Source organism: Aquarana catesbeiana, linkage group LG07 (assembly GCF_042186555.1).
Source record: "Aquarana catesbeiana isolate 2022-GZ linkage group LG07, ASM4218655v1, whole genome shotgun sequence".
Classification (NCBI taxonomy): domain Eukaryota; kingdom Metazoa; phylum Chordata; class Amphibia; order Anura; family Ranidae; genus Aquarana; species Aquarana catesbeiana.
Genome location: NC_133330.1, coordinates 337041913 through 337060502, shown reverse-complemented (window position 1 = coordinate 337060502; position 18590 = coordinate 337041913). Strand labels below are relative to the sequence as shown.

The following is an 18590-nucleotide window of genomic DNA, read 5'->3' as shown; positions in this document are numbered from 1 at the left end:
GCCATTCCTCCTCCATCCAGAGGAGATGTTGCCATTCCTCCTCCATCTAGAGGAGATGTTGCCATTCCTCCTCCATCCAGAGGAGATGTTGCCATTCCTCCTCCATCCAGAGGAGATGTTGCCATTCCTCCTCCATCCAGAGGAGATGTTGCCATTCCTCCTCCATCCAGAGTGCCATTCCTCCTCCATCCAGAGGAGATGTTGCCATACCTCCTCCATCCAGAGGAGATGTTGCCATTCCTCCTCCATCCAGAGGAGATGTTGCCATTTCTCCTCCATCCAGAGGAGATGTTGCCATTCCTCCTCCATCTAGAGGAGATGTTGCCATTCCTCCTCCATCCAGAGGAGAGGTTGCCATTCCTCCTCCATCCAGAGGAGATGTTGCCATTCCTCCTCCATCCAGAGGAGATGTTGCCATTCCTCCTCCATCTAGAGGAGATGTTGCCATTCCTCCTCCATCCAGAGGAGAGGTTGCCATTCCTCCTCCATCCAGAGGAGATGTTGCCATTCCTCCTCCATCTAGAGGAGATGTTGCCATTCCTCCTTCATCTAGAGGAGATGGTGCCATTCCTCCTCCAGTCACCGTACCCACCGCCCTATCAGCCGCTCGGATGGCAGAGCCTGCTGGAGATGTGGGACACGAGTCTCGGAAGGCGAGTCTGTATGTGTCCACTGTTGTGCCTGGGCGGTTGGGGATAAGAAACAGAAAACAAGATTATGGAGGCTCTTGTGAAAGAGGTGAGGAAGCAATCCCTAGGAGATGGGAGACATCCCTCACATGGAGCCAGTTGTCCATTCCACCCGGCTCCTTGACTGGTATAGCCCAAGGGTTTCAGGTCCTTCCCAGCCCTACCCTGCTTCTCCGGATTCTTCTGACATCAAGTTGGAAGGGGATGAATGTGTCGGAAGCTCTGATGTCTCTCTGATTCCTTCACGAGTCAAAGCGATTTAAGGAAGCCCTTAAGTGAGTAGACCCTTCCTCCCCCCCTAAGCATAGTAGTTCTTTAAGCACCTGGGGGAAGGGCGCTCTCTCTCTCTCTCTTTCTGCTCCTCACGGATGAAAGGATGAGGAGTGCAACTAAGTGGACGAGAAAACTTCCACATCAAACTATACCTCCAGAGTGTATCCCTTCAAGTCAGAAGAAGTGGAGTGTCGGGGAAACACTCCCCTTATAGATGCAGCGTTGTTGCGTCTGACATTACAGGTTGCTCTACCTTAGAAGATGCCGTGTCCTGCAGGACAGGCTCGAGAGAAGTCAGATCAAGATCTCAAGGAAGCTTACAGGTTTGCCAGTATGGCTTGTAACCCTGCCCTAGCAGCTATGTCCAAAGGTTATGGAAGCCTGGACAGAGATTGCAGTCTTCGTACTCAGGGAGCTTCGGAAGAGTTCTCCAGAAGATTAGCAGTAAAGGAGCTGAAGCCGGCGACAATCTGCTTCACCTGTTGGCCTGGACTAAATGATCCTCGGTCATGGTTCAACGGGCCTTATAGTTACGTCTTCCCCAGATTAAGCGTCTGCTCGGTCAGAAGAATCCCCAGTACGGGAGGTGTTGAACGCTCGTGAGAAGCTTGTGTTTGAAGTCCCGGCTGGGTCTTCATAAAGAACTGGAGCAGAGTGCAAGCATCCTTCCGTAAAACCCGCTAAGAGTAGGGCGTCTGTTGGTCGGGAACCAGCCGAAACTTTTGGGTTACACCCGCCCACGGGTGCCTGGGTGGGGAGGCTCGTCTGCTCCTCTTCCGGCATGTCTGGGTGGCCTCCATCACTGGTTACTGGACTGTCAAGATGGTTTTATCGATCCACACATGGTCCTTCACTAATACCCCTTTCCCCAGATTTATTCCACTCTGCTAACTCAGTTGGAAGAGCAGGAGCAGGTGTTACTGTACACGCCCCGAGGGACGTAGAATTCCAGGGGCATACTTTCCTCTCTTCTCAAACACAAAAGTAACAGTTTTGGTGTCTAGTATTAGATCTATCTTACCTATACAAGTATATAAAATTTGTAGATACGTTGGAAGGCTCTGTCGACCTTCTATACGGCCAGGACATTGGCTAATCCCAATTGACTTAAAAGATGTTACCTCTGGTTCCAAATTGGGCGAGACCATCTACAGTTCTTCTTCTTCCTTATCGGGCTGATGACCTCACACGTGTCTTCTTAAATTTTCTCCGGCCATAGTGGCCCTCATTTAAACGAGAGGGGTACGTCTTTATCACTATTTCGGTGACCTCGCCTTGCTATCCTAACACAAAGACCAGTTGCTGGTTCTCAGGGAACTGGTTATCTCCACCCTGACCAGCTTCAGGTGGCTCCTAAAAAAAAAAAAAAAAAAAAAAGAACTACCGCCTCGACGGTCTTCACGACCCCTATGGTCAAGTGGTCTCTGCAGAGGTTATACCCGCTCCAGTCAGGTTTTCTGCAGCGAGGGAGATCAAGGGGCAACAGTCAACCTATTTACATATCAACGGCGTGGAGCAGCCTCTTCTGGTGTCTTCAGCGCAAAATCTGCTCAATTGCCACTTCATTGCCCCATCTCATGGTTCACGACTGATGCCAGCGGTTCCGGTTGGGGAGCCATCTGCAGTTAGGATCTGGCTTAGGGCAAGTTGGGTACGCGTCTTCTCATCCCGGGCTAGAATGCCCCGGATCTTCGGACAGCCTAGTGTGCCCTTCAGTTCCTCGCCCATCTCCGGAAGGGAGAGTCAGTATTATAAAGAATGAATGACACAATGGCGATCTTCTATGTGAAGAGTCATAGGGGCACTCGAAGCTCCACACTATGCCGGAAGATCAAGCCCATCATATCTTGGGCCCAGCCTGACTGGCTTTTCAATGGCCTATATTCCTCGAATCTAGATCGTCCGATCGTATTTCTATACGCAAACACTAAAGAATGGTCTTCTCGTGTGCAGACATTCAAGCGGATTCTGTTCCTAGGAGTCAATCTCGAAGTGGATCTTTTTCTTTTTCTTCACAGGCAACCTCAAGCTGGTGAGGTGTTACAACCCGGGGTCATTACAGCTAGGCCTCTGGAGTGGATGCCCTGACAGATCGTTTTTAGCTTCAAGAGGGCATACGCCTTTTCTATCAATCCCAATAATTCTCAGGTTCTTACGAAGATCTCATGAGGAAGCAGTCAAAGTGGTGGCAGTAGCCCCTTACTGGCCAATCGCCCTTGACTCCCCCTCCTGAGCCAGCTCAGCTTCCGGGATCCGGTGTCTCTCCCTCTCAGGCTGGTCCTTCTTTCTCAAGGGACAGTTCGGCACCCTTGTCCGGCTCGGATGCGCTTCAAGGGTGATTGCCACTCTCATGAACTCTACTGGGACGAGCATGAATTAGGTCGACAGGAGAATTCAGGACAAGTCGGTTGAGTTCTCATTCTCTGAGCAGGTCATGTAGAAATCCAAAAGCTCAGGATATCTTCAGCTTTTTCGGCCTAGATTTATCTCTATCCATCAGCTCTCTTAGGGTCCAAGTCTCAGCCTTGTTGGCCTTCTCCAGAACTTCGTGGGCTGTTTACCCTTTAGTCCACCAACCATCCCATGGGCAGCTAAAGCTTAGCCCTCAAAAGGAAACCAAGATTTCCCAATTGAGACCTTCCCCTTGTCATTGGCTCACTGTCTGAGCTCAGTAATACGGGGTCCTCCCCGCTTTCTATTGGAAGCCTTTTTAACTAAAATTAATGTCATAGTAGCCATTACCTTGGCTAGAGGGTCTCGGAGGTCACGTCCATAGGTTACGAAGAATCTTTTTTCTGTCCTTCTTCCCGGACCAGATGGTCCTTTTTCCCATGCTCAGCTCAAATCCAAGAATTACCTCAAGGTTCCATAGGATCCAGGAAATCGTCCTATACTCTGGTCATAGACGAAATTCTGAAGGTATACCTGCAAGCTACTTCCTTCCTTCTGGACATTCTGTCTACCTGTCCATCCTGCATTTCGGCAGTAACAAACTGAATCAAGCCTCGTCCAGAACTGTACAGTTTGTTCATCAGCCTTATAGAGATAGGATCCTGACTCCTCCGGAGGCGATGACGGCACGTTCCACCAAGGGTATAGCGGCCTCATGGGCAGCAGCCCGGTACGTGTGTTCAGGCGTTATCTGCAAGCGACCTCAAGGGCCCCTATTAAAACCTTAATGTCAGATTACTTTACTGAGCCTGCTTCGCTTTCTTCTGTGAGCTTTGGTTTATAAATGCTGTCGGTTGACGGGTCAAATTATATTATTGCTGTTCAGCATACCCACCCGTGTGGAATGGCTAGTTATTTCCCACACGTAGGCTGCCATGGAGTCTGTCAGGAAAAAGGAAAATTTATTATCAAATACTTACCGTAATTTTCCTTTCCTGATGGACTCCATGGCAGACGAAGTTCCCACCCATCGGTCAATGAGTAGGCTAGTTACGGAACACAGTCTGTACAGGTGAGCTCATTCTTATAGGGTAGGGGGTCCTATAGCATTGGAGAGGAGGCGGGGTTAACCCCACACGTAGGCTGCCATGGAGTCCATCAGGAAAGGAAAATTACGGTAAGTATTTGATAATAAATTTTCCTTTTTTTTCGCTTCTGCACACGAGCTCGGCGGGACGGGGCACATTTAAAAATTTTTTTTTTCTTATTTATTTTACCTTTTATTTTTTATTTTTACACTGTTCTTTTTAAAAAGAAAAAAAAATGTATCACTTTTCTTCGTATTACAAGGAATGTAAACATCCCTTGTAATAGAAAAAAAGCATGACAGGACCTCTTAAATATGAGATGGGGGGGTCAAAAAAACCTCAGATCTCATATTTACTCTAAAATGCAATAAAAAATAAAATTAAAAAAATGAAATGTCATTTAAAAAATAAAATTAAAAAATTAAAATGTTGCTTTAAGAGCTATGGACGGAAGGGACGTTTTGATGTTGCTTCCACCCTGCAATGGTATGGAGACGGGTCGGGGCCGTCTTCCCCTCACTCATCTCCATACCAAGCCAGGGAGAGGACCCGATCGCCTCCGCTGATATCAACAGCTCCGGAGGAGGGCACCGGAGAGCAGTGGGGGGGTGTACTCTCCCGCTGCTGATAAAAGTGATCTTGCGGCGAATCCGCCGCAGAGACCACTTTTATCTGAAACCGGACCGCTCACTGAAGAAGAGGACACTGGGGGTTATGGTAGATAGCTGCTGTCATAACAACAATATCCTTCTTCAAAGTGCCGACGTATATCGGCGTGAGCCGGTCCGGAAGTGGTTAATATCTCAACTTTGCTGTCTTCTTCCTGGTCAGATCTTCCACTCACACAGACACAATGGGGTTCATTTACTAAACCTGGAGAGTGCAAAATTTGGTGCAGCTCTGCATAGAAACCAATCGGCTTCCAGAGTTTTTTTTTGTAAAAGCTTAATTGAAGAAGCTGAAGTTAGAAGCTGATTGGCTCCCATGCACAGTTGCACTAGATTTTGCACTCTCCAGTTTTAGTAAATCTACCCCATTGCTCTCTCTATACACCCAGTACTATGTATAATGCGTGAACAGAGAAACAATGTGCATTAGAATCTTTATAGCAAATCAGATGGAGCCCAGCTTGTTTCCTGGAGGACATCCATCATCATCCAGTGCCGGCTGGTGGTAATTATTTTTTTTGGGGGGGGGGGGGCGGAAAACAGTGCACCCACAGCCACCCCCCACCCCAGTCAGTCGGTCCGGCGGAACACTTACCCCATCTATGGCGGGCAGCTCTTTACCCCAGAGGGGGGAATCACGGCCGGCGGGCATTATGGGCAGCTTCCTTTTCCCCTACGGGCATCAGGGCAGCATCCGTCTCCTCCCTCCTCCTTGGAATGCTTCTCCTTTCGGGCCAATCGCGAAACGGGTCTCAGACCTACTTCCTGATTGGCCAGGAGGAGGATCAGCATTTCAATAGCGAATATTCATCTTTCCATGCACACAGGTTTTCAGTGTTTAAGTTGGTTTAGCCTCCTCCCTATAGGGGCCCCTTCCCCCCCCCCAGGCCCCAGAGCAGTTGCATGGGCTGCTATAGCTATTGTTTGGCCTTTGGGCCTTCTCCAGAATCCTGTGCACCGTCCACTCCCCTCATATGATAACATTGGGACAACTTACCTGAAGCCGTGTACGGTGACACCTATACAGTCAAACAAGGTTTGACGAATGAGTATGAGCGCCTGCAAAAGAGAACATAAATAATTAGGTTATTGATTTGTCATGTTAACATTTGAAGGCCGAGAATTCAGAAGTCAGAAAATGTGATTAAAGTGTTAGACCTGATTCACACCTATACATAGCTCCCAACTGTCCCTGATTTTGAAGGACTTGTCCCTCTGTCCCTTTTTCCTCCTCATTTGTCCCTCATTTTGGTCTGATCTATATAAATGTATATAAAATGCACTTTTTATCTATCAAAAAGTGTTTTCCATCACTAAACCTTTCATCTGATTTCTAAATTGCTGCATTTGTAAATCCCAAAAGCCAATATAAAGGAATAATAGTGGTAAAAAAAAAGCACTTGTGGGTTTAACCAATCTTGTTTTTTGTACAATTCTCCTTTAACCACTTGCCGACCGCCGCACGCCGATGTACGTCCAAAGTTTGGCGGCGGATATCTTTGTTATGGCAGCAGCTAGCTGCCATAACCCCGGTATCCCCGTTTTCGTGCGGCGGTCGGCCTTCAGATAAAGGTGGTCTCTGCGCCGGATTTGCCGCTAAATCACTTTTAACGGTGGCAGGAGAGGGGCCCACCCCCCCTCCCGCCGCGATCCGGTGCCCTGCGCCGCTTACCGGAGCCGTCGGTAGCGGCGGAGGCGATCGCGTCTGTCTCCCTGCTGTGCCTGGAGACGAGTGAGGCTAAGATGGCGTCCACTCGTCTCCATGACACTGCTGGACGGAAGCGACAGGCACATTTTTTTCAATGTCATTTTTTTAAACGACGAATTATGTTTTTTTTTATTGCATTTTAGTGTTAAATATGAGATCTGAGGTCTTTTTGACTCCCAGATCTCATATTTAAGAGGTCCTGTCATGCTTTTTTCTATTACAAGGGATGTTTACATTCCTTGTAATAGGAATAAAAGTGACACAATTTTTTTTTTTAAACAGTGTAAAAATAAATAAAATCATGTAAAATAAATAATAAAAATAAAAATTGTCCCGACGAGCTCACGCGCAGAAGCGAACGCATATGTGAGTAGCGCCCGCATATGAAAACGGGTGTCGAACCACACATGTGAGGTATCGCCGCAATCGTTAGAGCGAGAGCAATAATTCTAGCCCTAAACCTCCTCTGTAACGCAAAACATGCAGCCTGTAGAATTTTTTTAAACGTCGCCTATGGAGATTTTTAAGGGTAAAAGTTTGACGCCATTCCACGAGCGGGCGCAATTTTGAAGCGTGACATGTTGGGTATCAATTTACTTGGCATAACATTATCTTTCCAAATGTAAAAAAAAAATTGGGATAACTTTACTGTTGTCCTATTTTTTTTGTTCAAAAAAGTGAATTTTTTCCAAAAAAAGCGCACTTGTAAGACCACTGCGCAAATACGGTGTGACAGAAAGTATTGCAATGACCGCCATTTTGTTCTCTAGGGTGTTAGAAAAAAATATATAATGTTTGGGGGTTCTAAGTAATTTTCTAGCAAAAAAACCCTGTTTTAAACATGTAAACACCTACATTCCAAAACGAGGCTGGTCCTTAAGTGGTTAAGGGGGCGTGGCAAGGGGCGTGTCCTATGCCTGCATATTTTTGCTGATAGGTGTCCCTCATTCCCATCTCAAAAAGTTGCAGTTTGCACATTGCAGGTGCATTTTGTGGGATTTTTTTTCAATACACATTTTTGATCCATTGAAGTCTATGGAACCAAAAACAAAAAAAAACAATCCCTGGCCCTTTCCATAAAATGCACAGATGTGAACTACATCCATAGGAAACCATGTTAAATGGACTGAAGTGTGTTTCTGCAAAAACTGAAAATGCACTAAAAATAATGCATAGGTGTGAACCAGGCCTAAGTCCAGCTAAATTGTTCTGTGAATGGAAAGATTAGAACCTCTGTCAGGTTTTTACTGTTATCCAGGGCGATAGGGAGATTTCCCCCTCACTTCCTGTTCCTGCTGGCAATGGTTCCACTAGATAGGAAGTGATGGAAAATCTCCAACATCAACACAGACAGAAATTAAAATGCCTTTTTTTAGTAGAATTAAGAAAGATTAGACCCCCCGTCCAATTTTTACTGCTGTCTGTGCCTCCTTTTTGCAGATTTTCCCCTCACTTCCAGTTTGTTAGTACAGTTGTCACCAGGACAGGAATTCAGGGGAAATCAAAAACAGACTGACAGAGGTTCCAATCCTTCTCCACTCCTTTCAAAAAAAAAAAAAAAAAGGGTTTTGGTTGGGTATACACTTTAACTACTTCAGCTCCGGAAGGTTTACTCCCCCTTAATGACCAGGCCATTTTTTGCGATACGGCACTGCGTTACTTTAACTGACAATTGCGCGGTCATGCGACACTGTACCCAAATAAAATTGATGTCCTTTTTTTCCCACAAATAGAGCTTTTTGGTGGTATTTGATCACCTCTGCGTTTTTAATTTTTTGCGCTATAAACAAAAAAGACCAAAAATTTTGAAAAAAAAAAAAAAATTTTTACTTTCTGCCATAAAACACATCCAATAAAAAAGATGTAAAAAAATCGAATTTCTTCATAAATATAGGCCAATATGTATTCTGCTACAAATTTACAAATTTTAAAATTATTATTATTATTATTATTAAAAAAAATATCCCAATAAGTGTATATTGATTGGTTTGCACAAAAGTTATAGCATCTACAAAATAGGGGATAGATTTATGAAATTAGAAATTTTTATTTATTTTTTACTAGTAATGGCAGGGATCAGTGACGGTGACATTGCGGATGACATATCTCACCCTAAGTGACACTTTTTGGTGACCAGTGAAACCAATACAGTGATAAGTGCTAAAAAAAATAGACTGTCACTGTACTAAGGACACTGGCAGGCAAGGGGTTAACATCGGGGGGGGGGGTGATCAAAGGCTTAAATGTGTTCCCTGGGAGTGCTTACTAAATGTGGGGGAGGTGCTTTGACTGGGGGAAGACAGAGATCCGAGTTCCTGTTTAGCAGAAACACAAAGATCTCCATCTTCCCCTCTGATAGAACGATGATCTGCCTTGTTTACATAGGCCGACAGAATGGCGGTCTGCCTGCCTCGGGAACGATCGGCCTGGTCCCGGCAGACATCAGGTCCCCTGGACCTGCTGATTGGCTCCCGTTGTGTCCAATCCCAGCGGGAGCGGGCCGCCGGCGTCGTGCATGCGCGCCTCCGACCCGAAGGAAAAAAAAGAATCACGTACAGGTACGCGATTTCGCGCTGAAGGGCTGCCCTGCCGCAGTATATATGCGTGGGGTGGCCCGGAAGCGGTGAAAGAAAACGGCTTCTAAGAGAATTTGGCTCCCATTGCTACCGTTCTGAAAATGCTCTGTGCCTGGCTGTCATATTTTGAGTGACTGAGCAAGAACAGCAGAGTGAAGTCAGAACACCTTCAGGGGGAAGCAAATGCCGACCTCCAGCTGTTGTGTCCCATGAAGCATTCGAAATTTCGGAAATTCAAAAATTCGAAAATTTGGAAATTTGAAAATTCGGAGATTTGGAAATCTGAATTTTTGGATTTCTGAAAAAAACAAAAAAAATAAATGAAACGGGAAAAAAAAAAAACACATTTTTTTGTCAGTGCACATGTCTAGTCAGGTCCATGACAGCCTGGGCTCATAGGAAGTGCATTAAGTGAAGCTAGCAGCCATTCAACCTGAAAGAGGTCTGGAGAGTCTGCGGGGACAGAGCCGGCGATAAGGTGAGAATTGCAGCGAGAGTTGAAAAAAAAAAAAAAAAGTAGCCTATGTTTTAAAAAAAAAGCTGTGCTAAAAAAAAAAAAAAAATGAAATGACTCAATGCCATTATAGTTCCCTTCAGACTATCTAAAAAAAATGTAACAATTTATGTCAAGAAACTCTGAATAATATTTAGGCCAATAAGAAGAGTTCATATACTCACATATATCCTAATCCTGTCACTAAGTTCCTTGTATGGTTTGGATGAAGAATTCCTATATTCCACTCTGAAGGGGAGATCCATTCTTATAATAAAGAAATAACTATAGGTTCTCTGTGCTGTGATTGTGGGCTTAATTGTTGTTGTAGTTGTGCTCTGTACTGCTGTAGTACTTGGTTCTGCAGTTGTTGTTGGTGTTGCTGTAGTACTGGTTGTTACAATTGCTGTTAGTAATGATGTGGTTGCAGTGGGTGTAGTTTTAGCTGTGGGTGTTGCATTTTTCAATCCTGCTGTAGTTGTAGCTAGTGCGGTGGTAGTCAGTGTTGCTGTAGCTATAGTTGGTGCATTTGCCGTTGATGCTGCCGTTATAGACGATACCGCTGTCGTTTTACCCGGTGCAGTTGTATTCAGTTCTGCTGTGCTTGTAGTCAGTGCAGCTGTAGCTGCAGCTTCTGTAGCAGTGCTTGTTGCAGTTGTTAGTAATACTGTAGTTGTTGGTGCAGCTGGTGTCACTGTAGTTGTAGCTGGCGCTGCTGTAGTTGTAGTTAGTGCATCTTTAGTTGTTGGTGCAGCTGGTGTCACTGTAGTTGTAGCTGGCGCTGCTGTAGTTGTAGCTGGTGCGGTTGTAGTTAGTGCATCTTTAGTTGTTGGTGCAGCTGGTGTCACTGTAGTTGTAGCTGGCGCTGCTGTAGTTGTAGCTGGTGCGGTTGTAGTTAGTGCATCTTTAGTTGTTGGTGCAGCTGGTGTCACTGTAGTTGTAGCTGGTGCGGTTGTAGTTAGTGCACCTTTAGTTGTTGGTGCAGCTGGTGTCACTGTAGTTGTAGCTGGTGCGGTTGTAGTTAGTGCACCTTTAGTTGTTGGTGCAGCTGGTGTCACTGTAGTTGTAGCTGGTGTAGTTCTAGTAAGTGCTGCCAAGGATGTGAGTCCTGCATCTGTTTTCAGCGTTGCTCTAGTTGTAGCATTTGTAGTTGGCGATGTTGTAGTTGTGGGGGGACCCGCGGTTGTAGTTGGTTCAGTTATGGATGGTACCGCTGTAGATTTATCTGATGCAGCTGTAGTCAATTCGGTTCTAGTTGTAGCTAGTGAAGATGTAGACGGTGCTGTTGAAGTTGTAGGCGATGCGGTTGTTGTCAGTGATGTTGCAGTGGGAGACACTGTAGTAGCTGGTGCTGCAGTGTTCGTCAGTGCTGCAGTAGTGGTTTTAGCTGGTGCAGCTGTACTTGTTGCTCCAGCGGTTGTAGTTAGTGCTCCTGTAGTACTTGCTGTTAGTAATGATGTAGTTGTAGCTGGTGCAGTTTTAGTTGTGGGTGTTGCAGTTGTCAGGACCGCTGTAGTTGTAGCTGGTACAGTGGCAGTTAGTGCTGAAGGTGTAGTTGCCGCTCCTATTGTTGTAGCTGGTGCAGTTTTACTTGGTGGTGCGGAAGTTGTTGTCATTGCTTCTTTAGTTGTACTTGGTGTATTTGTAGCTGGTGTAGTTGGTGCCGCTGCAATTGTAGTCAGTGGTGTAGTCGTGTCGGGCTCTGCTGTAGTTGTGGGTGCTGGAGGAACCAGGAAAGACAAAATATAAGCAGATTAATCTTCAGCTTTAACTGGAGGTGTAATTATGCACAGATGATTTTTTTTTAATTGTGATCTGGCCCCACATGCTCCACACCATCAACTGTGCACTGCCGTCTATTGTGAAGACTCATATAAAACACGCCTTTTACTACGCCTTATAGCAACACATAAGGGTGAAGCCGGCCTTATAGGAGGGCTCAGCATTTAATACATGTGGATATCTGCCCCCCCCCCCCCCATATTTTGTATGATGATAGTTTCTTATCTTGCTACTCATAAACTTTATTCCTCTATGGTTTCACCTACCTGGAGTTGTTGTGTTTTCAGTAATGAGAGGGATGCCCCCCAGGGTGCCATTCTCTTGCCTATTTGTATCAAAAATTCTCTGCACTTCTACGTTACTATAATTATTAGCCGGGAATTCTGCTGAAGTGTTGGCGATGGTGGAACCTGGACTGTAGAGAAAACACACAGAAATATTTCTGGTCAGATCTGCCACTCACACAGACATTTTCCTCTTCCAATAAACCCAGCATATGTATAATGTGCCACATACAAAAGGGCCATGTACACGGATATCCTTTAAAACAGCATTTCCAAGCCAGGGTTCCTCCAGAGGTTGCTAAAGGTTCTTTCTGCCACCCAGAGGAAACCACTGACCCCCATGATCTTTTTAGTTATCTGTAAGTGGCAGCTGTTTCCACTGACCACTAATAGAAGAAACATTCTTGTAAGGGACTATCTGACCATCAATGTAGGGAACATTCTTCTCACTGATCACCAATGTAAGGAACATTCTTCTCACTGATCACCAATGTAAGGAACATTCTTCTCACTGATCACCAATGTAAGGACCATTCTTCTCACTGATCACCAATGTAAGGAACATTCTTCTCACTGATCACCAATGTAAGGAACATTCTTCTCACTGATCACCAATGTAAGGAACATTCTTCTCACTGATCACCAATGTAAGGAACATTCTTCTCACTGATCACCAATGTAAGGGACATTCTTCCCACTGATCACCAATGTAAGGAGCATTCTTCTCACTGATCACCAATGTAAGGAACATTCTTCTCACTGATCACCAATGTAAGGAGCATTCTTCTCACTGATTACCAATGTAAGGAACATTCTTCTCACTGATCACCAATGTAAGGAACATTCTTCTCACTGATCACCAATGTAAGGAACATTCTTCTCACTGATCACCAATGTAAGGGACATTCTTCTCATTGACCACCAATGTAAGGAACATTCTTCTCACTGATCACCAATGTAAGGAACATTCTTCCCACTGATCACCAATGTAAGGAACATTCTTCTCATTGACCACCAATGTAAGGAACATTCTTCTCACTGATCACCAATGTAAGGAGCATTCTTCCCACTGATCACCAATGTAAGGGACATTCTTCTCATTGACCACCAATGTAAGGAACATTCTTCTCACTGATCACCAATGTAAGGAACATTCTTCCCACTGATCACCAATGTAAGGAACATTCTTCCCACTGATCACCAATGTAAGGAACATTCTTCTCACTGATCACCAATGTAAGGAGCATTCTTCTCACTGATTACCAATGTAAGGAACATTCTTCACACTGATCACCAATGTAAGGAACATTCTTCTCACTGATCACCAATGTAAGGAACATTCTTCTCACTGATTACCAATGTAAGGAACATTCTTCACACTGACCTCCAATGTAAGGAACATTCTTCACACTGACCTCCAATGTAAGGAACATTCTTCCCACTGATCACCAATGTAAGGAACATTCTTCCCACTGATCACCAATGTAAGGAACATTCTTCCCACTGATCACTAATGTAAGGAACATTCTTCTCACTGATTACCAATGTAAGGAACATTCTTCACACTGACCTCCAATGTAAGGAACATTCTTCACACTGACCTCCAATGTAAGGAACATTCTTCCCACTGATCACCAATGTAAGGAACATTCTTCCCACTGATCACTAATGTAAGGAACATTCTTCTCACTGATTACCAATGTAAGGAACATTCTTCCCACTGATCACCAATGTAAGGAACATTCTTCCCACTGATCACTAATGTAAGGAACATTCTTCTCACTGATTACCAATGTAAGGAACATTCTTCCCACTGATCACCAATGTAAGGAACATTCTTCCCACTGATCACCAATGTAAGGAACATTCTTCTCACTGATCACCAATGTAAGGAACATTCTTCTCACCGACCACCAATGTAAGGAACATTCTTCCCACTGATCACCAATGTAAGGAACATTCTTCCCACTGATCACCAATGTAAGGAACATTCCTCCTACTGATCACCAATGTAGGGAACATTCTTCCCACTGATCACCAATGTAAGGAACATTCTTCTCACTGATCACCAATGTAAGGAACATTCTTCTCACTGATCACCAATGTAGGGAACATTCTTCCCACTGATCACCAATGTAAGGAACATTCTTCTCACTGATCACCAATGTAAGGAACATTCTTCCCACTGATCACCAATGTAAGGAACATTCTTCTCACTGATCACCAATGTAAAAAAAATTCCATCGCACTAATGTACTGTGAGCTGTAGACATAGCAATTAATATCAGGGGATCCCTGAATTTATTTCAATTGTTCCTCCATGATTAAGCGGTTGAGGAAGAATGCTTTAAAGTGTATTAGTAGCCAAAATGGGGAAGAGTGAAAATCCTTGTCAGTGTATGTTTTCTGTGTCCTGTTGGGGAGATTTCGCTTTATTTTCTGTCAACACAAGAGAAAATATCTCAAATGTGGTAACAGTGGCCCCCATTGCAAGATGTCCCCTCACCTCTCATTCAAAATTTTGGATTTCCCATCATTTTCTCTCTTGGTGACACTGGTCACCAGGACCAATAGAGAAAGCCACTAGTGGTGACCAAGACAGCAAAAAAGCTTAAACCGGAATTAACCACTGAAGGACTGAGCCTTTTTCTGAGATTTGTTGTTTACAAGTTAAAAACAGTTTTTTTTTGCTAGAAAATTACTTAGAACCCCCAAACATTATACATTTTTTTTTCTAACACCCTAGAGAATAAAATGGCGGTTGTTGCAATACTTTCTGTCACACTGTATTTTTGCAGCGGTCTTACAAGCGCACTTTTTTTGGAAAAAATACACTTTTTTTAATAAAAAAATAAGACAACAGTAAAGTTAGCGCAATTTTTTAAAACATTGTGAAAGATAATATTATGCCTGAGTAAATTGATACCCAGCATGTCACGCTTCAAAATTGCGCCCGCTCCTAAAATGGTGACAAACTTTTACCCTTAAAAATCTCCATAGTTACAGAGGAGGTCTAGGGCTAGAATCATTGCTCTCGCTCTACCGATCGCGCCGATACCTCACATGTGTGGTTTGAACACCATTTTCATAAGCAGGCGCTACTCGCGTATGCATTCGCCTTCTGCACGCGAGCTCGTCGGGACGGGGCACGTTTAAATTTTTCTTTTTTTTTTCTTATTTATTTTACTTTTTATTTATTTTATTTTTTTTACACTGTTCTTTTTAAAAAAAAAAAAAATGTGTCACTTTTATTGGAATGTAAACATCCCTTGTAATAAAAAAAAAAAAAAAAAAGCATGACAGGACCTCTTATATATGAGATCAGGAGTCAAAAAGATATCAGATCTCATATTTACACTAAAATGCAATAAAAAAAAAAAAAAGATTTTTTGTCATTTAAAAAAAAAAAAGGCTCTTTAAGAGCTATGGGTGGAAGTGACGTTTTGACGTCGCTTCCGGCCTGCAATGATATGGAGACGGGTGGGGGCCATCTTCCCCTCACTCATCTCCATGTCACACAAGGGGAAACATCCGATCGACTCCGCCGCTGCCAACGGCTCCGGTAATCGGCGGAGGGCACCGGAGCACGGCGGGAGGAGGGGGGGCGAATCCGCCGCAGAGACCACTTTTATCTTGAAGCGGACTGCCCGCTGAAGAAGAGGATACTGGGGTTATGGCAGCTGGCTGCCATTACCACGATAGTCCTCTTCAAAGTACCGACGTATAACGACGGTGGGCGGTCCGGAAGTGGTTAAACTCCCTCATCCATCCATGTCTCCATGCGTTATTTTGTTGAGAAATCACTTTGAAAAAAACCCCCAAAAACTTCTAGCATTTCTAGCCATCTTAAGTAAGGGAAGATGATTCATGTAGCATTTACTTCCTGGAAACCATCTGCCCTTAGCTCAGGCATGCAGGCAGGAGGATGTGTTTAACTGAGAAAACGCCTCCCCGATCACCGGCTTATGTTAAAGGGACATCGGTCCGAAGAGGAAGGAGGCACATATGCCTCATCTGTGCCTGCAAGTGCCACCTGCCAGTGCCAGCAGTGCCACCTATCAATTCCCAAAAGTGCCACCTATCAATGCCCACAAGTGCCACCTATCAATGCCAACAAGTGCCAGCTATCAATGCCCACCAGTGGTGCCAATCAGTGCCACCTAGCAGTGCTGCCATCAGTGTAACCCATCAGTGCCCATCACTGCCACCCATCAGTGCCCTTCAGTGCCACCTATCGGTGCCCATCAGTGTAGCCTCATCAGCGTACATCAATGAAGGAGGAAAGAGAAAAGAAAAATTACCTGTTTGCAAAATATAAACAAAATAAATTTTTTTTTTTTTTTTTAAATTCGGTCTTTTTCAATTTTTTTAATAAAAACTAAAAACCGCAGAGGTGATCAAATACCACCAAAAGAAAGCTCCATTTGTGGGAAAAAAAATGATAAAAATTTCATATGGGTACAGTGTTGTATGACCGCGCAATTGTCATTCAAAGTGTGACAGCGCTAAAAGCTGAAAATTGGTCTGGATAGGAGGGGGGTTTAAGTGCCCAGTAAGCAAGAGGTTAAACAGATCCTAACCCTTCCCTACTGTATAGAAAAGTCAATAAACAAAAATATCTATACGTACAACTTTACATTTAGTTAACCACACCTCCCAACATTTTGAGATGGGAATGAGGGACACCTACTAACAAACGTAGGTAGGCATAGGACACGCCCCCTGCCACACCCCTTTAAAGGAGAATTAACCAAAAAAAAGGTTACTTAAATCCACAAGGACTTTTTTTTTTTTTTACCACTACTATTCCTTTATATTGGCTTTTGGAATTTACAAATGCAGCAATTTAGAAATCAGATGAAAGGTTTAGCGCTGGGGAACACTTTTTTAAAGATAAAAAGTGCATTTTATATACATCTATATAGATCAGACCAAAATGAGGGACAAATGAGGAGGGACATAGGGACATTGCTCCAAATCAGGGACAGTCCCTCCAAATCGGGGACAGTTGGGAGGTATGGTAACCACTTGCGGACCGCCCACCATACATTTACTGCAGCACTGTGCCGGATCACGGACCTAGTCCATGATCTGACACTTCTGGGTCTGGTGGGTGCGACCCGCTCCAATCGCACACAGCCGAAGCCCAGGGGCGGGTACCGCGGACTCGATGTCCGCCGACACCCGCCGATTACACAGGACACAGGCAGAACGACAATCTGCCTATGTAAACAAGGCAGATTGTCGTTTTGTCACAGGGGAAGGTACTGATCCTGTGTTTCTGCTAATCAGGAACCACAGATCTTTGCCTTCCCCTAGTCAAATCCCCTCCCACACTCCCTAGGCACACAGTTACCCTTTTTATCCCCCCCTGGATGTTAACCCCTTCCCTGCAAGTGTCATTAGTACAGTGACAGTGCATATTTTTAGCACTGATCACTGTATTAGTGTCACTGGCTCCCGAAAAGTGTCAAAAGTGTCAGTTAGGTGTCCAATCTGCCTACCGCAATATCGCAGTCCCGTTATAATTCGCTGATCGCTGTCATTACTAGTAAAAAAAAAAAAAAGCCCATAGTTTGTAGACGCTATAACTTTTCTGCAAACCAATCAATATACGATTATTGTTTTTTTTTTTTTTTTTTTTTTACCAAAAATATGTAGCTGAATACATATTGGTCTAAATTGATGAAGAAATTAGATTTTTTTTACATTTTTTTTATTGGATATGTTTTATAGCAGAAAGTAAAAAAAAATATATTTTTTTTTAATTTTTTTATTTTTTATTTTTAGGTTTATAGCGCAAAATATAAAAAACACAGAGGTGATCAAATACCGCCAAAAGAAAGTTCTATTTGTGCGAAAAAAAGGACACAAATTTTATTTGGATACAGCGTCGCACGACCGCGCAACTGTCAGTTACGCCGCGCCGTATCGCAAAATAAAATGGTCATGAAGGGGGGTAAATCTTCCGGAGGTCAAGTGGTTAAAATAAAACCCCCTAAAATGAATTTGTGAGTACAGAATTCACATAGATTTTATTTGGCTCTGCACCAAAGGAGCTGACAGTCTATTGTCCATATGACAAGAATTTATATGCACATAAGTCTTGGTGGAAGCCAAGTGCTGGACGTTCGGAAGACCTTACCCAGAACCCCGTAACACCACCACCCCCTCCCCCATATAATAACTCACCTGAAACCATGTACAGTGACACCAATACAGTCCAACAAGGATTGATAAATGAAAGTGTATGCCTGCAAAGAAAATATACAGAATTACTTATATTGATTTATAATAAAACCATTCAAAGGCCTAGAATTCAGAAGTTAGAAAAATGTAAAAAAACAAAACAAAAAGAGAGTATGGAAGGATTAAGAACCTCTGTCAGGTCTTACTGCTATCCCAGGTGATTGGGAGATTTCCCCTCACTTCCTGTCCTGCTGACAATGGTTTCACCAGACAGGAAGTGAGGGAAAATCTCCAACATCAGCACAGATAACAATAAAAACTTTTTAGTAGAGTAGAGGAAGAAAGGAAGCAAATGTATTAACATGACAGCTAAAAAAACAAACTAAGCATAGTCAGGAGTCAGCAACCACAGCCCACATCTCTCCCTATGACAGATTTCCTTTTTTAAA

General features: G+C 43.9%; 1 protein-coding gene across 1 annotated transcript in view; it reads right to left on the bottom strand.

Moving 5' to 3' along the window:
* The window catches only part of LOC141102995 (uncharacterized), a 28683-nt gene that overhangs the window by 8619 nt on the left and 1474 nt on the right, over positions 1 to 18590 (bottom strand). Inside the window, exons 2-5 of the mRNA XM_073592086.1 lie at positions 18145 to 18206; positions 11935 to 12083; positions 10072 to 11606; positions 6107 to 6168 (exon numbers count right to left, since the gene is read on the bottom strand). Of these exons, the coding sequence (XP_073448187.1) occupies positions 6107 to 6168; positions 10072 to 11606; positions 11935 to 12083; positions 18145 to 18206 (1808 nt within the window). The remainder of the gene's footprint in view (positions 1 to 6106; positions 6169 to 10071; positions 11607 to 11934; positions 12084 to 18144; positions 18207 to 18590) is intronic.